This window comes from Anas platyrhynchos, chromosome 15 (assembly GCF_047663525.1).
Source record: "Anas platyrhynchos isolate ZD024472 breed Pekin duck chromosome 15, IASCAAS_PekinDuck_T2T, whole genome shotgun sequence".
Lineage (NCBI taxonomy): Eukaryota > Metazoa > Chordata > Aves > Anseriformes > Anatidae > Anas > Anas platyrhynchos.
This window is the reverse complement of record NC_092601.1, coordinates 10,469,628-10,492,581: the sequence shown is the minus strand read 5'-3', so window position 1 is coordinate 10,492,581 and position 22,954 is coordinate 10,469,628. Positions and strand designations below refer to the sequence as shown.

The 22,954-nt window shown below is 42.7% G+C and overlaps 2 protein-coding genes across 9 annotated transcripts in view; one reads left to right on the top strand and one right to left on the bottom strand.

The window, feature by feature from the left end:
* Positions 1-222: 222 nt before the first annotated feature.
* On the bottom strand, positions 223-15,647 carry NDE1 (nudE neurodevelopment protein 1). Of its 2 annotated transcripts, none has more exons than XM_027469323.3 (9): positions 15,488-15,647; positions 11,119-11,249; positions 9,955-10,108; positions 6,324-6,472; positions 5,881-6,017; positions 4,652-4,831; positions 3,612-3,703; positions 2,661-2,797; positions 223-1,543 (listed from the first exon to the last, which is right to left on the bottom strand). In XM_027469323.3, the coding sequence occupies exons 2-9, from the start codon at positions 11,202-11,204 to the stop codon at positions 1,450-1,452; spliced, it is 1,029 nt and encodes a 342-aa protein (XP_027325124.1). In that variant the 5' UTR covers positions 11,205-11,249; positions 15,488-15,647; the 3' UTR covers positions 223-1,449. The 2 variants fall into 2 exon arrangements, with proteins under 2 accessions (XP_027325124.1, XP_071879760.1); XM_072023659.1 differs by lacking the exon at positions 15,488-15,647 and adding an exon at positions 15,381-15,401.
* A 796-nt stretch (positions 15,648-16,443) lies between these two features.
* Positions 16,444-22,954, top strand: part of MARF1 (meiosis regulator and mRNA stability factor 1) — a 30,159-nt gene continuing 23,648 nt past the window's right edge. For 4 of the 7 annotated variants that reach the window (XM_027469006.3, XM_038186917.2, XM_038186918.2 and 1 more), the window contains exons 1-2: positions 20,076-20,226; positions 21,474-21,681. In XM_027469006.3, coding sequence (XP_027324807.3) covers positions 21,535-21,681 — 147 coding nt within the window. In that variant the 5' untranslated portion in view covers positions 20,076-20,226; positions 21,474-21,534. Of the gene's footprint in view, positions 16,591-20,075; positions 20,227-21,473; positions 21,682-22,954 lie in introns of those variants that run through there. The other 3 variants (XM_072023654.1, XM_038186916.2, XM_027469004.3) reach the window with 3 other exon arrangements.

Here is a 22,954-nt window from a genome sequence, read left to right as displayed (position 1 = left end):
TATAGCCATTGCATAAATCCCAAAGGCATCATTAACTATGACAACAATTACATTCCTTAGGGTAGGAAACCATGAGAACAAGAAAAATGTAGGAAAAAACTTTGCATATGATACAGCAAACAATGTCTCTTCAGGCTCCATTGGTAAGCTGAGAAGATGGTAGCAAGCATTCCTGCAAGAGCTACAATGACAACTCACAGTGACAAAATCAAAACGAATACCTAACATTCAAAATAAGCTTTATTCTGCTTCCCAGTTAAGCCAACTTTGTAGATGGCTTCAATAATTTGAATGATCTGTAGTTATTTCCTAATCCAGAGAAACAGATGTATCAGTTGTTGCTTTCACATCATTGAAAGAAAAAACACAATTTATGCATTGTCATGTAAGCTCCCTCCAATAATACAGAAATATTTAGCCATAATTATTTTGCAAGTACAAGCTTTTGTAATGTATATTAATACTGTGAATGTATATTAATACTGTGAATGAACCCGTTGCATTTTAAAAAGATGCAGTGTTATTCTGTAGGGGAAAAACTCCAATTTCAAGAATAATTCAGTATTCTGACATACTTGGACATTTCAAGTTAAAAACATTGCTAAATTAGTAACAGCTGAAGGCATATTCTCATCAAAAACAAAAAAATTCATACAACCCAAGGCACATTAATAAAGACAGGTTTGCAAAGTAGTAAACCCCAGCTAGTAAGATGTTAGAACCAGGAACTTTATCAGGTCTCTTGCTTCCTACAACAGCTAGGCTTTATGAGCCCCATATGATAAAACAATATCTATATGCTAAAAGTCCCTACCTTGCAGATAGTTCTGTGATCTCCTGAGTATTCTAAGCATTAGGCATTCCTCAACTTTAACCAACACCTGTTCTTAGTGCCAAAGAACTGCTTATAAAACCTTACCATTCTAGAGATAGGGTTTCGTGTAGCATGATTCTGACCAAACATCTCACAAAGAACTGAGCAGCTTCCCCATAGAAATACACCTCTCATTACCTAAAACCACTCCCTTAACTCAGGTGACTGCAGCACACAACACCCATGATAAAAACTTGACGCAGTCAGAATTCAGTATCAAAAGCTGAAGCCTGAGGAGCTGCATAGGAAATACTGCCTGTTGGAAGCAAAAGGACAATAGCTTTGACTGACTGTGCCAAAGAAACAATTCTCAAGGAGTTGTTTTTGGTTTTTTATTCCCACAGCTGCTATAGGAAGCAATTTGAAGTCATGTGCTGCTAGACAGCATTGCTTCATCACACTGCCCACCGAACTCAGAGAAGCCAGATGGGTAAGGCCATGAGAGGCCCTTGTTAATTGCAGCTTCTTATTCAGTCCTCACCTACCCTTATGCTGCTAACTGATTGCTCATTGATATCTCTTTAAAACTAAAGTTTTATACATTTTTTTCCCTTTTCCAAAACCACACAGCCTTTTCATAGCAGCATCTTGACAACACTTTGTGAAGGATGGCTTATTGGTCCTGGAATATTTGAAGGTCGCGTCCCAAAATCCAGACGTTTCACTAACCTACAAATAAAAAACACAAGTTAGTACATTTCTTGCTCAGTTTTACTGATTTTATCAGAATAACTGGTTGCTACAGGAGTACACCACTCAGCCTGAGAAGCCAGCAGATTAAAAACCACTTTGCACACTAAGTGAGCCCGTTACTTAACCAGGCTGAATTTCCACCGTAAAACAGGGTTCTATTTCCCTCTGAATAGTGAAAAGTTATCTTTTACAGGTGCTGGAATTTCAGTTCTAGCATTACAGCAGTAGAGGTATAGTCAGCATGTATGTAATAACGCAAATGTATGGCCCTTGAGGCTTTCTTGTAGGAGCTTTAATGAGGTTTCTCTAGCAATAGCAGGTACAATATGGAATATTCCTTTCACCTGCGAACTTCGGGCATCGGGTAGCAGAACCACCCAGTACTCCCAGAGCAAGGGTCCAGTTGAATAGTTGCATCTAGAACCGTATTATAAACACTTAGTTTACAGATAATCTAAAGAATACGCAGTACAAGACTGGCAGGGCTTAAGCAGGCACTGAACTTGTTACGTCCTTGCTGATTTTTCTTCATGCATTTAAAACAAAAAGACAACCAGTTCAAGCACCTGGAAAAATTTGCAAGTTGCCTCAGATAACTACTTTTGTCAGCTGCTCCCTGGAAACACATTTTAGCAAGCATAAAGCATTCTGATTGAGGTGATTCATTATTTGCTTTCCCCCCCACCCCCCAGTTCTTCCATAAATGAGAATCTCAACTTTGACAAGGGAAGTCCCCACATGCCACAACATTCCTGAGGAATCACCACACAAGAACATGAAACATAAACAAAACTGAGACAATAAGCAGGAGCTCCCTCTGTTGTACTTTCCTCACACTTAAAACTGGATTTATAATAGGTGTATTACATTTGCTTGGAATTTGTTTTTCAAAACTTGATCACAGTTTTCAGATTTTCACAGCTGTTGATTACAAATTTTAAACTGATCCAAAACATTCAAATCAATCTTAAATAAATAAATTTCCTACCTTTTGGAAACAAAACCGGTTCCACGAAACCAAAGATTCAGTAAGAAATACAACAGTACCTGTCAGAGTTCTCACTATGACACAACAGTGGAGAACAGCACTAACCCTGTATCGCACAGAGGCTGGTGAGGACTCAGGCGCGTTTCAAGGACATCTCTGTTCATGTACATGGACACTGTGGTTCTGTTTGGAGACTGGTCATACACAAAGTTTCGGCAAGAGGCAAGTTTGGACTCCAAAGCCTGATGCAAACACAGGTAATGTGTCAGATATCTTTCAGAAGATTGACTGTGTTGGTTTTGTTTTTAAAAGTTTGCTTTAAAAATGAGCTGGGGTTAAATTTTTTTTTTTTTTTTTTTTTTTTACTAGACAAAGCCACGAGTTCTGAATTTTTGAGGAGGTAAAGCCAGTCATCTCAAATACCCCAGGAAAACTGAATCTTTTTGTAGGGGAGGTCAAGGATTATAAAGTAACTCCTGCTGGGTTATTTTTCAGCTATATCATTTCTGCAGGTCAGCCCATCAAAAGGCATATGAATGCTTGTGCCAACACAGCACTAGGGCACAAGGGAAAAGACAAATGAAGTCATGGGATAACTTTCCCAGCATCAGTACTACCTGACATGTTGAACTACAACTCAACATGGCATTAGGCCCTGCTCAAAACACTACTGGAGCCTTAATGAAGACTTCACCAGAAGCCCTCTGGACAGCAGGCACCAGCCTGCTTTCTTCTCTGCCCTTCATGCGAGTAGATGATCTCTTAATTTACTCACGTCAGATTGTTCTTTCTGCACATACTCTTTCAGAAATTTGGAGAGGAAGAAAGGTCAGGACTCCACATGGGCGCAAGATCTCAGAAAAGCAGAGATGAGCCCTGTATGGGGTTACTCAGAAATATACAGAGTCCAGACTGAACTTCAAGGCCTTGCTTAGCTAACCTGACAGCTGAGATAGTCTTTCCAGTCTCTTCTGAACAGTGCAGATACTTGCTGCTGGCTGCAGTTTCCAACAACTCTGTCCTTCCAAGAATATTTGCTAACAACTCATCACTCACCCCTACTTTCCGCAGCAAGTCTCCCACGATGTTAAGTGCAGATATTCTGGCAGCAGGTGTGAGAGGGGTTGCACTGTAACTGTCCTCAAAACCTGCAGGGCAGGATAAAGGACAATACATTACCTGATATTTAAAAAAAAAAAAGTTCTGGCATAGTCATACATAGCAAATGAAACATCAATATCTTCCTTTTACCTTTTCATATCTGAGCTCCAGATCCTTTGTGTGCATTAGAAATACAAAGCACTGCCTCCCTGAGACAGCTCCAGTTACATAGGCCTAAGCTGAAGTCTCCACACGTCATGGCTTAGATTTCTAGAGACCTGTTCTACATCTTTATTGCTGCTGTAGGACCGGGGGATGCGTTCTCAGAGAGAACCATAATCTCATTTCACTGAAAACTTCTGAATCCTCTTTTACACAAATGCTATTTCTCTCACACAAAACACAGTTTCAGGTTAAGAGTACCAACAGCTACAATCAAACTTGATTAACACTCAGAGCTGTAATATCAGGACACCAGCACGTGACCCTGCAACTCCTTGCATTTACGCACACAAACACAATGACATCAATTTATCACTTTTTAAGCAAGCAGAATGAAAGCTAATGTTGGAGGATTAGGATATTAATATAATCAGCACTCAAAAGATAAGTAACTGATTCTATTGGCACAAAAGCAGAGATGATCATCTAGTACAGCCATCTAGGATGACTTTCCAATGTCCTACTGTTCCAGAGGAAGAAGAAAACCCGTCCCAAAGGAAACCTACGCTCATGGAGAAGCCAGTTCAAGTAACAGGAGCGTGGCATTAAAGATCATCATGAAGTTTTTAGAATCCTTTCCCTAAATTAGCCCTGAATACAAATAAACCCCCAGAACTGGGGTCAGTGAATGCTGAAATCACAGTAACTAGATTTAGGTGGATTTCACTGAGACACTCAACTGTAATTCTGTTTTCTCGCTTCTGGCTGCAGGCAGAAGCTAAAGTGAAAACAAGGGTATCACATGGCATTTCTGTACCGGTTCCATCACGCACCTCTCCTAAATGTCGCAGGGGTGGCCATGTTGATGCCAGGTGCCCGGTGCACCGAGGGAGTTGAAGGCACAGATAAGGATGCTTGAACTGCAGTGTCTGTTCGTTCTGTTTCCAGTGCAGTTCGCATTGGTGTTTTGGGTTTCTCCTGTTTCTGCTGCACTGCAAGCTCTTGTCGTAGATCTATGATGCAAGCAACACAAACAAAATCTTGGGAATTAGTATTCACCAAGATAAAAAGCAGATGAGAGCTGTACTTCACACCTTCACCAGGGGAACAAAATCCTTTATCCTTGTAATGATTACTACAGGCACATACTCAAACTCTGGATGAACATTAAGGCTTATCTAGCATTACAGTTCGACTTGTTTTTGTTGTGTTAGTTCAAGTTGCTATTTGGCTTTAAGTTCTATACCATTTCACAAATAAATTCCCTTAGGCAGGCAATTAACATGCATCCAAACATTACAGACCAGTACATGAAGGCACATCAAGACTGAGGCTCTGCAACTTGGAATATCCTGGCTACATCCCAGCTCCCTACTGGGATGAGATCCAGGTATTCCTACCTAGTGCACTGTTTTCCCTCCCACTTGGGTTTCCACATCAAGGAATCCCGAGCCAAGGTAGAGTGGAAACCACACCATCATCTAACCCAGGGACAGAGCACTCCTGTCTGACAGCCTGGCTGTAGCTTATAGAAACCACCCAAGGGCACAGAATCTGAGCAGAGCTAGAAGTGTTTTTTCTAGCTCCACAGCTACATGGTCTCTCTCATCTTCCTACCCAGTCACGCTGACAAACCAAGAAGCTAGTTCCTGAGACTATTCAAAGGTAACTGGAAGCCAGCCACAGCCCTCCTGTTTTCCACTCCCATTAGTGTTTCATTAACTCCACTTTTCACGGGCCAGGGAATAACAGACACTACTGGTTACTAAAAGCTGACCTTCACAGGTTACAGGAAGTTGAACAGCACACCTCATCACAGACCCATCACTACAGATTAGGAGAAGGTTGAGAAAGTTAAAACAGACTTGTGCTCCTACAAGCTACTCAGGAACAAGATCAACAGTTCAATAAGGGGGGTAGACAGTCTTGAAGCTTTATCACTTCATATTGCAGATTTAGAAGATACAAATGTAGAAGCCAAACTCTAAGGCACATGAAGAGACTGAACAGGTACAAGTCAGGAGGGGAGAAACGCAGAGGTACAAGTGAACTGCTGTCTAACCTCTAGCTTCATCTTTCAGGCGTTGCACAGACTCCAGAAGGTTTTCTTTCTCATCCAGCTCGCTCTCCAGAAAAGCATTTCTTTCGATAGCCTGGTTTAAACGCTGTTCAAAGTCTTCCAGAGACATTATAGTTGCTCTGAAAGAGAGTACACGTCAGACCCTTCAAGCATATATAGTAACTCCCTCTCCCAGAAGGAAAGGGAGAATCTTTTGGATTAGGATTATTTTTGTTTGTTTTAATTTTAGCTTGTAAGATATGAAATAGCATAGCTATGGGATTGGACAGGCAAAAAAATAATCCTATTTCCCATCTGCATCACAACTATCACCAAATGGTTAGTTCAGAATGGCAATGCTAACAAGCACAACATAAATTACTCAGGGCCACCGTAATCACAGGACAGAACTGAGGTAGAAGAAGAAAACACAGAAGACTGCTCACCTTTTTGCTCTTTCCAAGTCGTCATTCGCTTGCTCAAGTTCTCGAATGTACTTCTGAAGTTGATCTTTAATAGCTTTTGTTTGTGCCAGGTCATCTTCCAGTGCAGAGATTTGCCTGTACCCTTCTGAATGCTGTATTTCAATCTTTTCCTATACAAGGACAAATTAAACAGTGTATCAGAGACTTGGCATTGTCTTAAAGCCTTTAAAGACAGACGTAAATCCTGTGAAATTTTCTGAGAAACATCAGCTTACATACAGTAAAATGCCAACAAAGCCAATTGCTTACATACTTCTGGGCTGCCAGCAGACAAGAGCTCTTCCTGTAACTCCTTATCAAGTTACTGTGCTGGAGAGCAAGCAGCTCCACTGCCCAGAGCTGTTCCCTGCTCTCCCAGACAGTTCTCACTCATGCTCCTGACCTGTCCCCCATTCACAAAGATGAAAGAAACACATACTCCTACACACAGACAGCTTTTACCCTTTTTCTAAGAAAAAGGGCTTCAACAGCAGCTGGTTTGTTCACATGTACAGTGCCCTGCTCAAAGACAAGACAAACCAGCGTTCCTGGGTTCTGCCCAATGCAGGTGGGTGGCTCAACAGGCAACAGCACAGAGCTTCTGAGCTCCCCTACCACAAGGCAGCAGCTGGAAAGGCAAGTCTTAGCCTCACTGTTTTAAGATGCAGGTGACAACCACAAAGCAGAGGCCCAAGAGACAGCATCTACTTTAGCAACAGCACCCAGTAATGCCACGGAGAGACAGCGCACTTGCTTGCCAGGCAAATGCACTGGCTAGAGTGAGATTGTCTGCAGAAAGACTATAAGCCTGCCACCCCCTCTACGATCTGCTTTGGTAGAATGGGAAGAATATGTATGACATCCTGGAGCCAAGTGGATCTGTGTGCAACTCTGAACAAGACAGCAATTTCTGAGCCCCCAAGAGCTTTAGCAATGCACAAAGGAAGATGCAAAAGGAGCTGAAAGAAGCCACTTATTTTTAAGCCTAAGCTAGAGTCAAGCAGTACTTATGACCCTAAATGGCAATGAAAAAAGTGTTAGTACATTTATGTATTAACATAAATGGAACCAGCAGGATTCTCCACCACCTCTGTGGTTTTATTAGCCCACAACACATTCAGAGCTCTCGTTTACAAACATTACAGGTGCAGTTATGCAACACACTTCAGACATGACCCTAAAACAAACTCTGTCCTTTACAGCAGGTACACAAGGGATACATTTAAAAAGAGGCACCAGTGGGGAAGAAGGCTCAGCTTTGCCAGCATACATCTCTCTCCTGCTATCGCCTCCATATGCAGTAAACATCATGTGACAGCAAAAGCTTCACAGCCACCATCTACTACAACACTTCACACTCCACCACCTTGCTATCAGATCACTTTGACATGCCAGAGTTTTTTTCTGTGAAGCGACAAGATTACTGTATAAGTAGCATTCCTGAAGTGCTTCTGTCTAAAATTTAACACACTTGAAGTCACTGAAAACAAATTCACGAGGGAATTTGAAAACCATGGCAAGTAGCCTAACACAGCTGACAATGTAAATAGAGCTGTTTTAGCGAATGTAATGCACAAACAAGGAGGAATGGAAGAGATACCCATGCTGAATTAATAAATTCCCGTTTGATTACAGTGTAATGACACATTGCCATAATTCTTGATCTCTGAAGCATACATGCATGCTGACTTTAAGAGCCTTCAAGCTCTAAGAGGCAGAGTACTTTCAGTTAGCTTTTCAAGGCTCTCCAAACAAGTCCTCCAAAGCATTATTTCCATTTATGTTTAGGTAACATGAACTCTGGCTTCTGAGGGGATAGCAAGCATGCTCATTACACTGTCAAACTGAAAGCAGCAAGCTGTGTGGGCCTCACAAAGTTCACTCCTGTTAGGCAGGATGCAGATAGCAAGCCTTGATGGGCTTGGTTAACACTATTATTCAATAGCTTCCCAAGTTTAATGCTTTGCTCTTCAATTGATTCAGATAAAAGACCAGGATTGCAAGGTTTGAGGCTTTGTTTCCAGCCAATTGTAATAAACTATCAGCTGATCTGACCATCAATGGAGCCTCTGTTCCTTCAGTGCAAGCTGTTACTGCAGTCTTCAAGGCTGCATGAATAGCCAATTGTTAAAAGGGTTTGTTTGAAACAGAATGTTTATCTACTATCTAACAGAGTAAGTTATCTACTATGAAGATTAGTTTTCCAAGATACATATACTCTCCCCTTTTGAAATTCTATGTCAGTTTCTGCTATTTTCATTCTCAACTGCTTCAGCTTGTTCTTTGTTCCCTTCTCTCAGTTCTTGCAGCAAAAGAAAACAGTCCACGATCTTCTTAGTCAAATGCACTGCCTTTTTCTTTTTTTTTTTGAACTGCTATGGCTTCTCCCCAAACTCCATACTACAAGCAGCATCTAGTACTGCTAAGGTACTAATAAACAACGAAGATCAGTGTAAAAGAGCAAATGCAATGAACCACAGCATGGAATTTCTGCTGCCCAAAAGAGTGATTTTTTCCCCCCCTAAGTTGAGGCTGGGAGACAAGACATTTATCTGGAGCTAAAGAATATTTACTTAAGACAGTAATTTACACAACAGCTGAGACACAAAACTCTATACACCCAGATTAATTACTTACACAAACATCTTCACTCCCATTAGCTCATTATTGCATACAATTGAGAAGTATAATTAAATAAGTCTTTGTTTCCACAGATATTGACCTAGACCTAAAAAGAGTGGAATGTTTCCTAGGTGACTATACCATCTTTAAGTAAAATGCTAACAAAATTAAGCTTTAGAAATGCACAGCAATTTCAACAACAATTTTTCTTCAAGTTTAGTTTAGTAGTATTTCCTAAACCTGTCAGTAAGGACAGGGGACTAGCAGCATCTTTGAAGAGATGTGTCTGCCTCCTTTCAGTCTCCTACTCCAGGTAACTCTATATTTCTTACCTTTCTCTGCCAGGAGGTTCCATCTCAGTAAGTTTTATGTTTTATAATTATGGAAATTAATGCTTGCCAGCTATTTCACCCACACACCCCCCAGACTAACCAAGTATAAGGAGGATAAGCTGCGTTCCTGTCCTCCCCTGATTATAGAAAGAATCAGCAACAAAAATCAGGAGTGTAACTTTCATTCCTCTCAGTTCTGCGTTACTTATTAGCTGCTACTTCCAAGCTTATCTGGAACACCGGATAATAACTACACACAACTACATAAAAAGGCTTTAAAATAACTAAGTTTTATGTAACAGAACACCAAAGATGGAATGTTTGTGTTTTCATTCTTCTGCAGTATCATGTTTGCACAACGCACACAGCATTACTCTGTGCTCCATTGTAAACACTTCTCCTGTCTCAAATCTATCCCTGAAACATAGCCACAACCTGCAAACAGGGACTCAGGAACATCATGGAGGTATCCAGTACTCTCAAAGCAGACAACAGATTGATGTTTCTTCATTTTCCAAGACATTTTTTGCCATTTGCCATTCAATCACTTTATAATGCCAAACACCTCTGCCCACAAGGCAAGCGGAATCAGCATACACCTTTCTCGTTCACCTTCATGCCTTAGACGTGTGTCTACTGGAAACATCAACCACTCTTACCTTAACTGACTCCAGCTCCATTCGCAGGCGATTGTTTTCTGACAGAAGGTCTCTGTTTCTGGACTCTGTTTGCTGCAGCTGAGTCTCCAGTTCAGCTTCATACTCTCGACTCCCTTCTTGGAATTCACGCAGCTCCTCCTGTGTGTTCTCAGCACTAAAAGGCAATTCCAGCAGCAGAACTCATAATGAAACAGAACAAACTCTTGTACACTTAAGGATGAAAAGATACTGCCATCTAACACAGAAAGCTCTATGTCGCTCTCCAACACACACTCAACAGGAAAACCCAGCCATTTGCAAACACGCCTCTCCAAAATTGGAAAGCCACCCCATAGCAAACCAGTAAATGGACAAACAGGAAAAAAATCCTATCTGTCTTTACACTAGCAGTAAACAGGACATGTGTAGTCTCTTTAAGATGTCCCATGTCCACTCTATCTTCATATTTAATCTATTATTCAGTCCCAATTTCCAAATAAGAAATTGAACAATGCTATTTTTGATCAGCAATAAAAGGGGAGAAAACATAAAAGACAGAAAAGAAAGCCTGTTCTTACATTCAATAAAATTCTATTGAAATAATTCTCCAACAAGCCAAATCAGCAGTACTGAAAGGTCTAGACGTCTGGTCTAAGAAAGGATCCACCAATACCAGCAAACAGGCTGAATTATTCCACCCTCTACTGTGTTTACAGCAACACAGTGAGCTAAAGGAATGAGCAAAGCATGCCCGTTCTCAGACAGGGATCTTCTCCCATCCACATGCTGCCAAACTAGTTTTGATCCACATATAAAAGGTAAACAGCAGAATCTTTCTGCAGTGGCCTGGATCATCCCAACAAGGTCCTGCAGTGACTTAAATTCACCTGTGCTTCCCACAGACTGCAGTCAGAAACCGTGCAGCACACGCATTCCCGTTCAAACCAGAGCAGGGGACACAAGCAGTGGTCCCACAGGAGCACAAATTCACTGCTCAACTAAGCACAAAGGACTCTGGGCTGGTGTAGCTCATGCAGAAGCATGTGCCACTGCTTTGCTCCTGCTGCCACTTGAGACAACTGAGCTACCTTGAGTTCACCTCCCTGTGTGGGGCTATTTCTATCTTTGCATGCAGCGCTTTTGCATCATATCAAACAACTCTGAGGAACAAAGCCATTGCCTTACCACTGCTTGTATTTCATAGCCAGCTCTTTCCAGTATCTGGTTTCCTCTTCTGCTGAGCTGAAGTGATGGCCTTCTGAGTCTTCCATGGTGAGTGAGCCCTCAAAGTTAAGACTCCCGTTTCATTTTGTGCCCTGGAAAATTAAAGGATCAAGCATAAGAGCTAATACAGTGAGCTAACTCAGTACGCTGCTCCCCACAGGAACTCAGCGCATGCCTGAAGACCCAACTAAAGATGAGCTTTGACAGTGGTCCGTTGGATTTAAAAAAAAAAAAAAAAAAAAAAAAGAAAAATCTCTACTGAATAATGAAGTTCTTCTCCCCAGTTCTCCCAAGGTTGCCGCATGCCACAATCCCAGCAGCAAGCATCTTCCCCCACCCTCTGACTACATAGAACAGAACCTCAAACTTGAGCTACAGCTGTGCACAGTACAAGTGCACAGTACAAGTGCAAGTACACAACACAGGAGAAAGACATCTTAGACACCTTCAACTCCAAAGACAGCGCAATTAAGTTGGAGTTAACAGCCCTACAGACACCCCAAAATTAAAGAGACACGGAGAAAGTACTCAAGGTTGAGGTTTCCTGTGTTAACGCTTCCAGGAATGCCTAAGCTTTTTATGGACATAACCACTGGATACAAAAAAACTTCTCCCTAAATCGAGATAGACAAAACTACCACATTTTAAACCTGAAATATCAGAACCCAGATACAGCTGAGGGTCACAATGTATCTGCATACCTCAGAGAGCCATTGGAGAAGGGAACTCCAGAAAATCCCAGGGAAGAAGCAGTAAGAGCTCCACAAAGGCTCTAGTGGGAAAGCACATGGTCAATCCAGACTGTCCAGCAGTCCCTATGCCACAGTCACAAACAGGAATGGCACATGGAAAAGCCACATGGAAATTGAGAACCTTAAGTTGGTGACTCCAGCTTGAAGACTTAAGCAGATGCTACAATTAAATAAATGCCCTCTGAGCTGCATGATGCACTCTAATAGGCAGGTTGCTAGCAAATATCACTTTATAGGAGTTAGTCGACACTGGAGAAACATCAGTCCCAAAGCTCCAGATAACCGGCCACGTGCTGCCCTGGGCGAGGCAAGGATTCCACACAGCCATTATCAAGTTAATAAAACCCCTCAATAGAGCAAGGGCAGTAAATAAAGGTGGAGTCAAACAGCCCATGGCAACAGCGTTGTCAAAACTACTTAAATTCTTGGGGCTGAGGAAACACAGCCCTTCTATCAAGCCTCAGCTCTACATGTATTAAGAACACTTTTTTGAGGTAATTCTAATAGCATAAAGGGGGAATGGGGGAAAATAGCCAAATACTTCAGAGATCATTTAGATATCTATCCTGTTGTCTGCTCTTATTTATGATGCTTGGGAAATGCTGGAGCAGACCTTCTGAGCGGCATGTCATAGCCAAAGAAAATGTACATCCACTCCACATCTGCAGAACTGAAAAAAGTTATTATCATAAATCATCACTCTGCTGTGCAAAACCACCTGGTTTAACCAGGATTAACAACCAAACTTCAGTTCTTACCTCTACTATAGAGGACAGTGGCAAATACTGAAAGTCTAGGGATCTAAAATCCAATTCCTACAAATCCAAGCAGTGCTGGAAAGCACAAGTCATTTTCACAGCTCAGATGATTTTCAGAAGGTTATTGAGCAAAAACCAGGCGGCTGTCACAGCTAAGTGGCCTGTGCCCAAAACCTCAACACACAGTATCAGCACCACACTCATGGAATTTATATTGTTATTTAGAATGGGAGTTAGAAGGTGCAGGAAAGTTACTAACTCGAGTTTTACAACTCAGTTTCTTGACACAAAACATTGATTAGACAAAGCTAAAATCTCTCCTAAGAAAGAAAACTTTCCAACACAAATTCTCAAGGCTGCTGCTATCTGTGCTGTAGATGTTTTTAGAAGTATGCCGTGGAGGTGGGGATGATTAAGGAGTGATTTTCTAAATAGCAGCCTTGCCTTTTAAAAAGAAAAGCGCGACCAAGCACAATTAACATTCTTTACCTAGGACAGTTCACTACACATCTACTCCATTTTTAAGTGAACTGAAAGTGCCTTTGAAGTTAATAAGCATGTCTTATGTTCCAGGCACTGCAGACGCTCACCAACCCTTGCAGAACACTTGCAAAGAAGAAAATTGTGTTTTTCACAGACAAGGGACAGGACATAAACTCAGACAAAGAAGCAATTCAGGTGCAAGAAGAAACCCAGAAGAACCAGCAACCATTACTGTGGTTGAACCACCACCTAGAAGAGAACACCAGAGATCCTTCTGAGTGGTTAATTCTCACCACTCATACAACAGGAAATTTCTGCATTTCTTTAAAAACAGAAATACTGCCTAGGATACGCCTGACTTTGTTACACAAATCAAGACATACTTCAAAAGTCTCCAAAGACGATTTCTTCTGACCAGTGCAAGCATACTAATGAATACCACACCTGTGTTCAGACTGTCAACAGAAAGAAATCCAACATGATGAAGAACTGCAAGATTTGTACCTGAAAGCTCTCAAATAATCCCTTGGGACCAAAACCTTTGTAACCAACAGACAGCTCCTGTTGGCCTGAAAGGCTTGCATATGCTTATACCTGGCCCTCACTTATCTTTTTGCACTGCACCTTAGAAGAACTAAAAGAATGTGCTACTTCACATTTTGTTAAGATTGCATGGGTCACAGACAAAAGGACTTCCACTGAGTCATAAATTTTATAAAAGGTTCACAGAACCTTGATAACTTTCAGAGAAACAAAGATGCTGCCCACAACAGCTGCTAACTGTGTCTGTACAGACAAGGGATTAGGGACCCTCAGGATGTCAGCCATTAAGAACACACTGCTTCACGGTTACCATCACTAAAGAGTACTTAGTGGTTAAAGTTGACTGCTGAACTGTGAATGCCTGGAAGACTGGGGCACCTGTATTTATTCCAGAGACAACCCAACATAACAGAGATCCTTTCACTACCATCCCATGCCACAGGCATATGTTTTTTTGTCTTCAACATTCAAGGAAGACATATTAGGCTCCCTGTACACCTGCACTGTATTTTACCTCACAGGGATTTTCAAACCTATAAAAGATACAAAATACAAATTGAAACTAGAAAGTCGAAGTTTCAGACAAAGAGTTAAAGACCATTAAAAAAAAATTTAATCATAAAACCAAAACAAATTTTTCTGAAGTGACAGTAGAAAGAGTAAGGTGTGTGTGTGTGGAGGGAAATCAAACAACTACTTACTCTACTTGATTTTTAACAGCTTCGAGCCAGCATGCAAAATGCCTTGAAAATAATTAATAAAACCAGTTAGGAACTTTTCATTATTTAGGCTCACTGTAATATGGGAAGGGTGCGTGTCTGTGCAAAAGAGATTTTAGCAATATTTTGTTAAACACAGGCAAACGTGGAAAAAACGAGTGGAAGTCACAGGCTACAGAATGCACACACTGGCTGTCCCTTACTCGTTTTCACACACAAAGCCAGAAAAAACATCTGGCCAGACTTCCTGCATACAAGCACCACAAGAGCTGGTCACAGACATTACAAAATCTCTACAGCATGCAGGAAGTGAAGCGTTCATGGGTGGGGAAGGGACTTCTGCAAGGAGATAAACACCTCCGCATAATTGTTGCAGGAAATTATTTCATACAAGTGACAGCAAAACTGCAAGTTTCATCAAGGAAAAGGAAAAGAAAAAAAGAAAAAGAAAGGAAAGTCATACAAGTAACATTACTGAAGCAACTTCAGCTTGGGAATCAGAGTCCCAGTTCATTAAGTTCACAAAGACCCCAACTTAGAGACTGGTTTAGTCCTAGAATAAAGGACGCAGAACAACCCCTGCATACCAAATGCGTTTGCTACAAAGGAGCACTAACTCGGTGAACAGCACTGACCCATCTTTAAAGCTGTGGCTGGAGCCTGAGCACGTCCTACCTGAACAAAAAATAGAAAAGAGAAGATAGGAAAGAGACTAGGTAAAGGTGAAAGACTACCATTAGCGATGCTGAGTTATCCGTGGCAGGGACAAAGCTCTTCTTTGCCACTTCTGCCAACTGCAAGAACAAATAAAAAAAGCTCGATGCTCCCAAGAAGCAGCTTTCCCCTCGCACGAAAAAACAAGTCTCCTTAAAACACCCGGCAAGGCTCTCCTCACAGCGCGCCGCCCTCCCTCTGCTGAAGCAGCACAACAGCAAACCGAGGGCAGAGGCCCCCAGAGCCCAGCTCACCGCAGGCACGGGCTCGGCGGGGGCCGTTCCCCCGCGGCCTGGCTGCGGGATTTCTGAGGGCAGTTGTAGGGCTCCCCATTCCCCCGAACACCCCGAGCGATACGAACCCAGCCGTGGAGCCCCGGGCGTGAGAGGCGGCAGAGTGCAGGCAGCGCCCCGCCTCAGAACCCCCTCACCGCCGCCTCACAGAGCTCCCCCGGGGACGCCACTCGCTCCTCAGCGCGGCCCCCCCTCGCTCCCGGGCTCCCATTGGCTGGAGATCACGTGCCCCGCAGGGCTCCGCCAATCGGCGGCGCCAGAGCGCGGCCCGCGGAGCGTTCGGGAACTTTTCGTTACTTTCAAACAGGGACGGGGCGGGGCCGTGGCCCCTCAGTCCCAGCCCCTCAGCCGGGGGTGACGGGGTGGTGGCAGCACGTAGCTGTTTTCCCTTGAAATGCTCTAAAAAAGGGAAAGTTGTACTTTTAAAAATTATTTATTATTATTATTATTATTGTTCCAAAGACTCCACAGAAAGAGCCAGCAGTGAGGTGGTTATATAAACATCTAACACAAGCTCAACGTTTTTACACCGAACCCCTTTGTACGGCTGACTAACAAGGCCAACTGTCGCTGCAGCCAGCACGACTTTTATGACTGATGAGCAATCACCACGATGAGGACAAAGTGTGCTACTGAACAGTAGCTGCCTGCACTCACCTGTCACCTTGCTGTGGCGTCACCATCCCAGAAAGCACCCTCACAAGCCTCGCACCCACAGTGGGAACTGGGCACCCACAAACAATGAGGCCGAGTTAAACCTCGGGCCACCCACAAACAATAGGGCTGAGTTAAACCTTGGTGCAGCCGATAAATGGTTTGTCATGCCCTTGCTGCCCAGGGTCACTGTGAAGGGGCCTGAGGTATGCCCCAGGTGCTTTCCTACCCAACAGCATGCACAAACACTTGGTCATGAGGCGTGCCTGGTATTTGCTTCCTGAGTCAAAACAAAAGCACAAATTATCGCGTGCGCCTAGATACGCTGGCCCACATACATCTGCCCATATGTCACTGAGTATCGCTTGACACACGTGCAGCACGTTTTACAAACTGCTGGATGACAGGCACCCACGCACTGTGGCCCTGAGCCCATCCTGCTTACTTCAGAGATGCACCGCCCAGCCTGGAGCAGAGCCCGACCCCACAAAGACTTAACTGGGTGGGCTGCAAGCAGGTAAGCCTTTCCCAGCAACTCTGCAGAAAAAGGCTAGGACTGTAACAGAGTATTTGTGCTTTTCTATCAGAATATTCTTATAAGAGAAATCCAGCCATAGCTATGATAACTTCAGTTGAATAGGGTGAGCGAAATAATCATGCTCTCATGTCAGATATTCAGCAAAATAACTGCATTTTGAGATCATTTGTTCAGAAGTAAATAGTGACAAACTTATTAACAGAAAAATAAATTATGTGCTTAAAATTGGTTAATAGCAATTTGCAGTTCTTTTGTTGCTCAATAAAGTTTTAAGTGGGCAAGTTACAGAAAATAAACCACATGCCATCACAGTACATCCCTAGTAATTTGAAAATGTATACATTGTTCACTAGTTAGGGACAAATGACAGTTCAATTCTTTGAACAATTATTTGAGGATAGCATGAGTGAGTATACAGATGATATCAAAAGTGTACCTGAACATTTTTAATAGTTCTCATCTCATACATTTGTAAAGTACAGCAAAATCTCTGATATTTTAGAGGAAGCTGTTTAGCCTCTCATCCAATTCCAAAACAATGTAACAGCAGCTTGACAGGTGCCAAAGGCTCAGAGGCACTGCTGTACAGGTGCAATAAATATTAATAAAAATGTTTCTCTAATTACTATCCACTGTCTTGTTTGCAAGAAGCATGAGAACATTTGCCTGTTTAGCAGAGAAGAAAAAAAAAAAAAGATTTTATGCATTTATTTTTATTCTGCTGATGAATAATTAATAACAGGCAGTTTTTGCAGTGCTAGATTTGTTGCTGGTTATTTTGATGAGACTGCTACGCTGAGACTTCCATGAGAGCAAACTGAGCAAAAATGTACACGTTGTAAGTTCTGGCAACATTGCATAATGTTATCTTTTGGCAATAGGCTTCTTATGGAAAAAACAGTATTTCAGAGCAGTTTGGTGTGAGCGATCTGGAGCAAGGAAGTCAGAGTAGCATGATGTTTTCTTATTTTGGCAAATACATTTGAAAAAATATCATTTTTAAAAGTGATTTGACATAAAAATAATGAAATACTGTCCATATTTGTTTCACCTTTATTTCAACCTTTCAATACTGCTTTACGTTCTGTTAATTAAAACAATACAAAATTATTTACACAAGCCATTCTCAGGATATATCCTGCTCATCTTACAGCTAAAGACAAAGACACCTATCTGACCCTATAGCCTAGCAACTGAAGCTTATCAGTGATGTTTAATATTTCCAAAATTTAACCCTCTTGTACACAATTTTAACTGATAAAATTCAGTGATGTTAAATCCAACATCTACAACATAAAAATAATGTTAGACATCCATAGCTACCAAAGTAGAACACAAGCATTAAAAAGGCAACCTAAATAGTTAAACCACAACAGACCGACAAAGGATATCGTGGTGATGTTGGCAGCTGTTCTGCAGCTGCTGCTTAAAAAAATGGTTAATTATGATAAATATGAATCTTGGTTGTTAAAAGGAAAAGAGAGGCTAAGGAAATCAAATGGATAATGAACATAGGAGACCACAGATCTAATTACAGCACCTTAAGCTAATAGTGTAGTTTATCACTATATACAGTTCAGAATATATACAAAAAGAAGTAGCTTATTGGCTGGAACGTTCATTAGTAAAAGTCAGAGGAAAGAGCTTGGCTTTGCAGCAAGAATTAAGTCATTGACCACAGAACCATGTGCTCTATGGATGGAGCAGGAACTAACCCCCAGCTGTCATTACAAATTAATTATGTTTTCGAGGATTACTGATACTCATAACAAGATATGACAAACATAGGTACTAGAACTCCATATACAAATTCAAATAGTTTTGTCACAGCAGAGTAAGCACTTAACACCAGTGAAACCTATTTCCCTGCGTTTAAAGATGTTACATAATTTTCTGCAGTCTGTAGAATTGGATTTGCATATCACTGCTTTAAAACCCTTTAGATACCTTGAAGCTATCAAATGCTCATTAATAGCACTGCCTTGCTCAGCAAAGCAAAATATAACACCACTCAAGACCTTGATACCAGCATTCACTCAGCATTACATCCTGAGTGAATGATGGTAGCAGGGACAAGATGGGATTTGGATACAAGCATTGTCCCTAAGACTCTTAACCCTGGTGGTGACTGCAGCCCATTAGGCAAAGGTGAAGAGAAAATGATGACCTAGCCAAATACAATGATGTCACTTATGATTAAAAGATACTGGGCCACCAGAGAGAGGCCCTTCACCCCGCTCTTTACCTACCCCACCTTGAGAAGCTCAGCTACCTGCATGCCAAGAAGCAAGGCCCAGCTTGGATGGTATGGATCGGCAGCATGACTTTGTCCTGGCCTTCTGAGGGAATGCTAAGTTGTGAGGGAACTGCTATGCTGTGAGATAGGGCTGTGTCTGTGGAGAGAAAAGAAAAGTTAAATTACAAATAAAGTAGGATTATTGAGACAAAGACTGCTGGTAGCTCAAGGAGTGGCCAGCAGACTTCAGGTGTTTTAGCAGGGGGAGGGGAACACACAAATGCCTATCTAGTGGCTTGTTAGCAGCTTGCTGTTGGTTTTGTTAGCTAGTACTTGCTTTACATTTTAAAAACATATATATTCTGCTTGGGAAGTTTCTTTAGATGCAGCTAAAGATGCCCAAAGTGACCCCAAGAAGGACAGTACAGAAGTTTCAGATACTTGGGTTACAATAAACAAATTGACACCTAACTGCTGACTGCAGGGTTTGGACTATACTTTCTAATCAACTAAAACTATCTGTCCTTTGCAGCCTATCAATATTTTTTTTTGCGTGTGCACAAAAAAGTTGTAAGTGAACGCCAAAATTTGGCACAAAGTGTTAAAAAATGGTAATCTCTAAACATGCAGCTTGACTCTTGTACTTCCTCACGTGCTGCCAGCAGGGCGAGGCTTTCCCAGGGCTGAGGGCCCCTCGGTACAAGAACATCGAGGCCCTGGAACGAGTCCAGAGAAGGGCTACGAAGCTGGTGAAGGGCCTGGAGCACAAGTCCTGTGAGGAGCGGCTGAGGGTGCTGGGGGGGGGTTGGTCTAGAGGAGACTCAGGGCAGACCTCATTGCTCTCTGCAACTGCCTGAAAGGAGGGTGTGGGGAGCTGGGGGTCGGCCTCTTCTCACGGGTAATCAGTGATAGGACCAGAGGGAATGGCCTCAAGCTGCGCCAGGGGAAGTTCAGGTTGGAAATGAGGAGACATTTCTGCTCAGCAAGAGCACTCAGGCGTTGGGACGGGCTGCCCGGGGATGTGGTGGAGTCACCGTCCCTGGGGGTGTTAAGGAAAGGTTGGACGTGGTGCTTGGGGACATGGTTTAGTGGGTGACGTCGGTGGTAGGGTGATGGTTGCACCAGACGATCTCGCAGCTCTTCTCCAACCCTAATGACTCCCGGATTCTGTCAGGGGCAGCCCCTGGGGCCCGCCCCGCCCCGTTTAAAGCCCGCCCCGGCCTAGCGCGGCCCGGCGGGAGGGGAGGGGGGGAGCGGTGCGTCACGACAGTGGCGCTGTGCGGCAGGGCGCTGCTTTCCGGCGCTCGGCGGCGGCGGGGAGGGGGGCGGCCAACAAAGGGGCGGGCGGCGGCGCCATGTGAGGGCCGGGGGCGGCTCAGGTGAGGCTGGGCGAGGGAAAAGGGGACGGGGAGGAACGGCCTCGCCGCTCCCGTGCGCTGGGGGCTGCCCGCGGCGGTGGGGAGGCCTCGGCGGAACGGCGCGGCCCGGTGGGGACGGGAACGGGGCCCTGGCGGGCGGCAGCCGCCCCCGCTCCGTGTGGGGCCGCCCAGCGGCCTGGGGGTGCTGAGGGGACGGCGGCCGTTTGCCCGCGGGGCGTTCGGGCCGGGGGCGGGCATGGCAAGCTGACATAACGCCTGGGTTTTGGGGTGGTTTTGTTTCCTTGTTGTCGCTTTATTTTGTAAACAGAGCGGCTCGGCTGCGTGTCACAAGGCGTTTTTGGAAGTAGCCTCCTCTAGGCTTGTGGAGTCTTTTGACTTAATATTTTATGCAACATAATGTACAAAATAACTTGAAGCATAACTTACACTTCGTGTGAATAACCACGTCTACTTTATAAAAATGTCAAACTTGTTTTTCTGCTTAAAAACAACGTTAGAGGCAAATTTGGTCTTAGAGATGTCTTTAATGTTATGGAATGTATTCCCTGACTGTTGTATTCAACAGTAAATGCAAAGAATTGCATGAGTGTAGTTTAATCAATGCAGCATGTAGCTGGAAGGTGAGAAGGCTTCATTGCTAATCCTGATTTTTCTGGTGGAGTGTGGCTGGGCCTTGAACAAATGGTTTTGGTTGTTTGTGGTTCCATAAAGGGAAATTGATGTGGTGTGCCATGGAACAGGTTGAGGATTAGAATAAGTGTTTGTAAATAATTCTAATGATTTTAAAACTGTGTAAATACTAAATGCTGTGTGCTTAATGTAGGTGTAGGTAGTTTTGTAAGCCCATTGACAAACAAAAAATATGCATGCCAGTTTCTTCAGCTGGGTTCAATTATGCCTATTTTGTATTCACTGACAAGCTCTTCTCGAAAACTGACCCTAGCTCCTCTTTCTAGGAGAGTGCAATGAAGATTTCTAGGAATGATTTCAGGGACTCGGTAGATAATGCCATGGGCACAAATAGCCAGTCTTTTCAGACAGCCTTGCCTGTACTGCAGAGCACAAGGAGTATTTCTGTAGTAAACAGGAAGGCTGATGTAGCCAGTCAAAGCTGTGTCTGTTGCATAATTAAATTTGACATAAATAATGTAGGATTAGTGATCTAGTAGCAGAGGAATTTGTAAGACCACCATGGTTTTGTCTTTCTTACCTTAAAATTATTTTAAAGCATACATTTTTTTATTTAGCAGGTGGAAAGAATGAAAGGAAGGGGGGATGAAAGAATGTTGAACCATTTAGTGTGGCTGTATGATGGAAGGAAACAGGACGGAGAACCTCTGCAATAAATCTTTTGGATGGCTTCAGCGACAAGAGAATGATGTTAAACCATGGCTCTGGAAACTTTCTAATTGTTTTTCTGCTGCCGAGAAGACTTTGCCTTGCAGTGAGAAAACGGTAGGTAATTGTTTGCTTTGCCAAAAGTCTAGCTGGTACCTGGTTACAGAGCAGTATACCTAATGGCAATGCTATTGTTGGCTGAGGGGAGAGGGAGGAGACAGCACTTACTGTGCAAAGTACAAAGTCTGCCTGGGAATTTAAGGTCTCTAGTTATGTTGAGAGCGCTCTCATCAATATCAGTGACAGTATGAATGCTGTTTTGCTTGCCAGGCTCTGCTCTGCACCTGTGTGTTCGGAGTAATTCAACGGATTGCTTTAGAAAGTGTATAGGACAGCTTTTTGAAAGTGCTCTGAAGCTGTTGCTGAAGAGTAGATTAAGAAGCTATTCTCCATGCTTCCAGGTTTTCTCAATAGTTGGGAGAGAATTTCTTTTCTGAATTGAGTATGTATTAGTTACAGTAATGGTAGATATGCCCTTAATAAAGGTCCAATTATTCCTTGTTTGTTTTCTTCTAATGTTTCAGTTCTGTAGCTATGTATGACTGTGTATGTTTAAGATGTAGAATGCTAAGGAATAGAAGAAATGGTGAACACAGTGACTTGCTTGAGCAAGCAAGCTCCAACAGTTAATTAGTTTTCATTCATCTGTGTGCAATCTTCTGGTTAAAAGATACGAGGGAAGCTGTGAGCATATACCTTGGGTTGGTCTTTTTGTGCCTAGGGAGTTAGGAGGGGAGCTGCTGTAAGTTCTGGAGCTCAGTGTGTAAGGCAGTTCCAGATGGGTTTTTGGCTGTGTCTCATTGTTGCATAAGATAAGGCATCAGGTAAAGAGTAATGGTTTTGAACTTGGGTAATCAATTATTCATTGGTGTGTAGTAGGCAATGCATTAAGTTCAATTTGGAAAGTGAAGTAGTGGTCTGAAGCTTTGGAACAGAGCTGTGTGCAGGTTTGCTATACTGACCTCAGTGTTCTGGTGCTTCTCATAACCTTGCTGCTTGGTTGTCACTGCTGCTTTTCTGTCTGTGCCTCTTGATATCTTGAGGTAGGCAAAAGAACTTAAATAATCATTGTGAGAATTCAGTCTTCTGTCTTCTTAGCTTACCTTTCTCAAATAACTTCTAATTTTCTGAAGTCTTAATCTTTTAAAGCATAACTTTCAAATCTTTAATACTGTTCTTTAGTCTTTATTCAAAGGAAAAGATGTTTACTTACGTATCTTCCCACTGGCTTTTTCTTGCTTTATATTTCACCCATTTGGGTTTGTTTTTTTTTTTTTTTTTGCTTTGCAGTTGAAGGGAATCTCTTAGACTTAGCCTAACACTTTCTTCC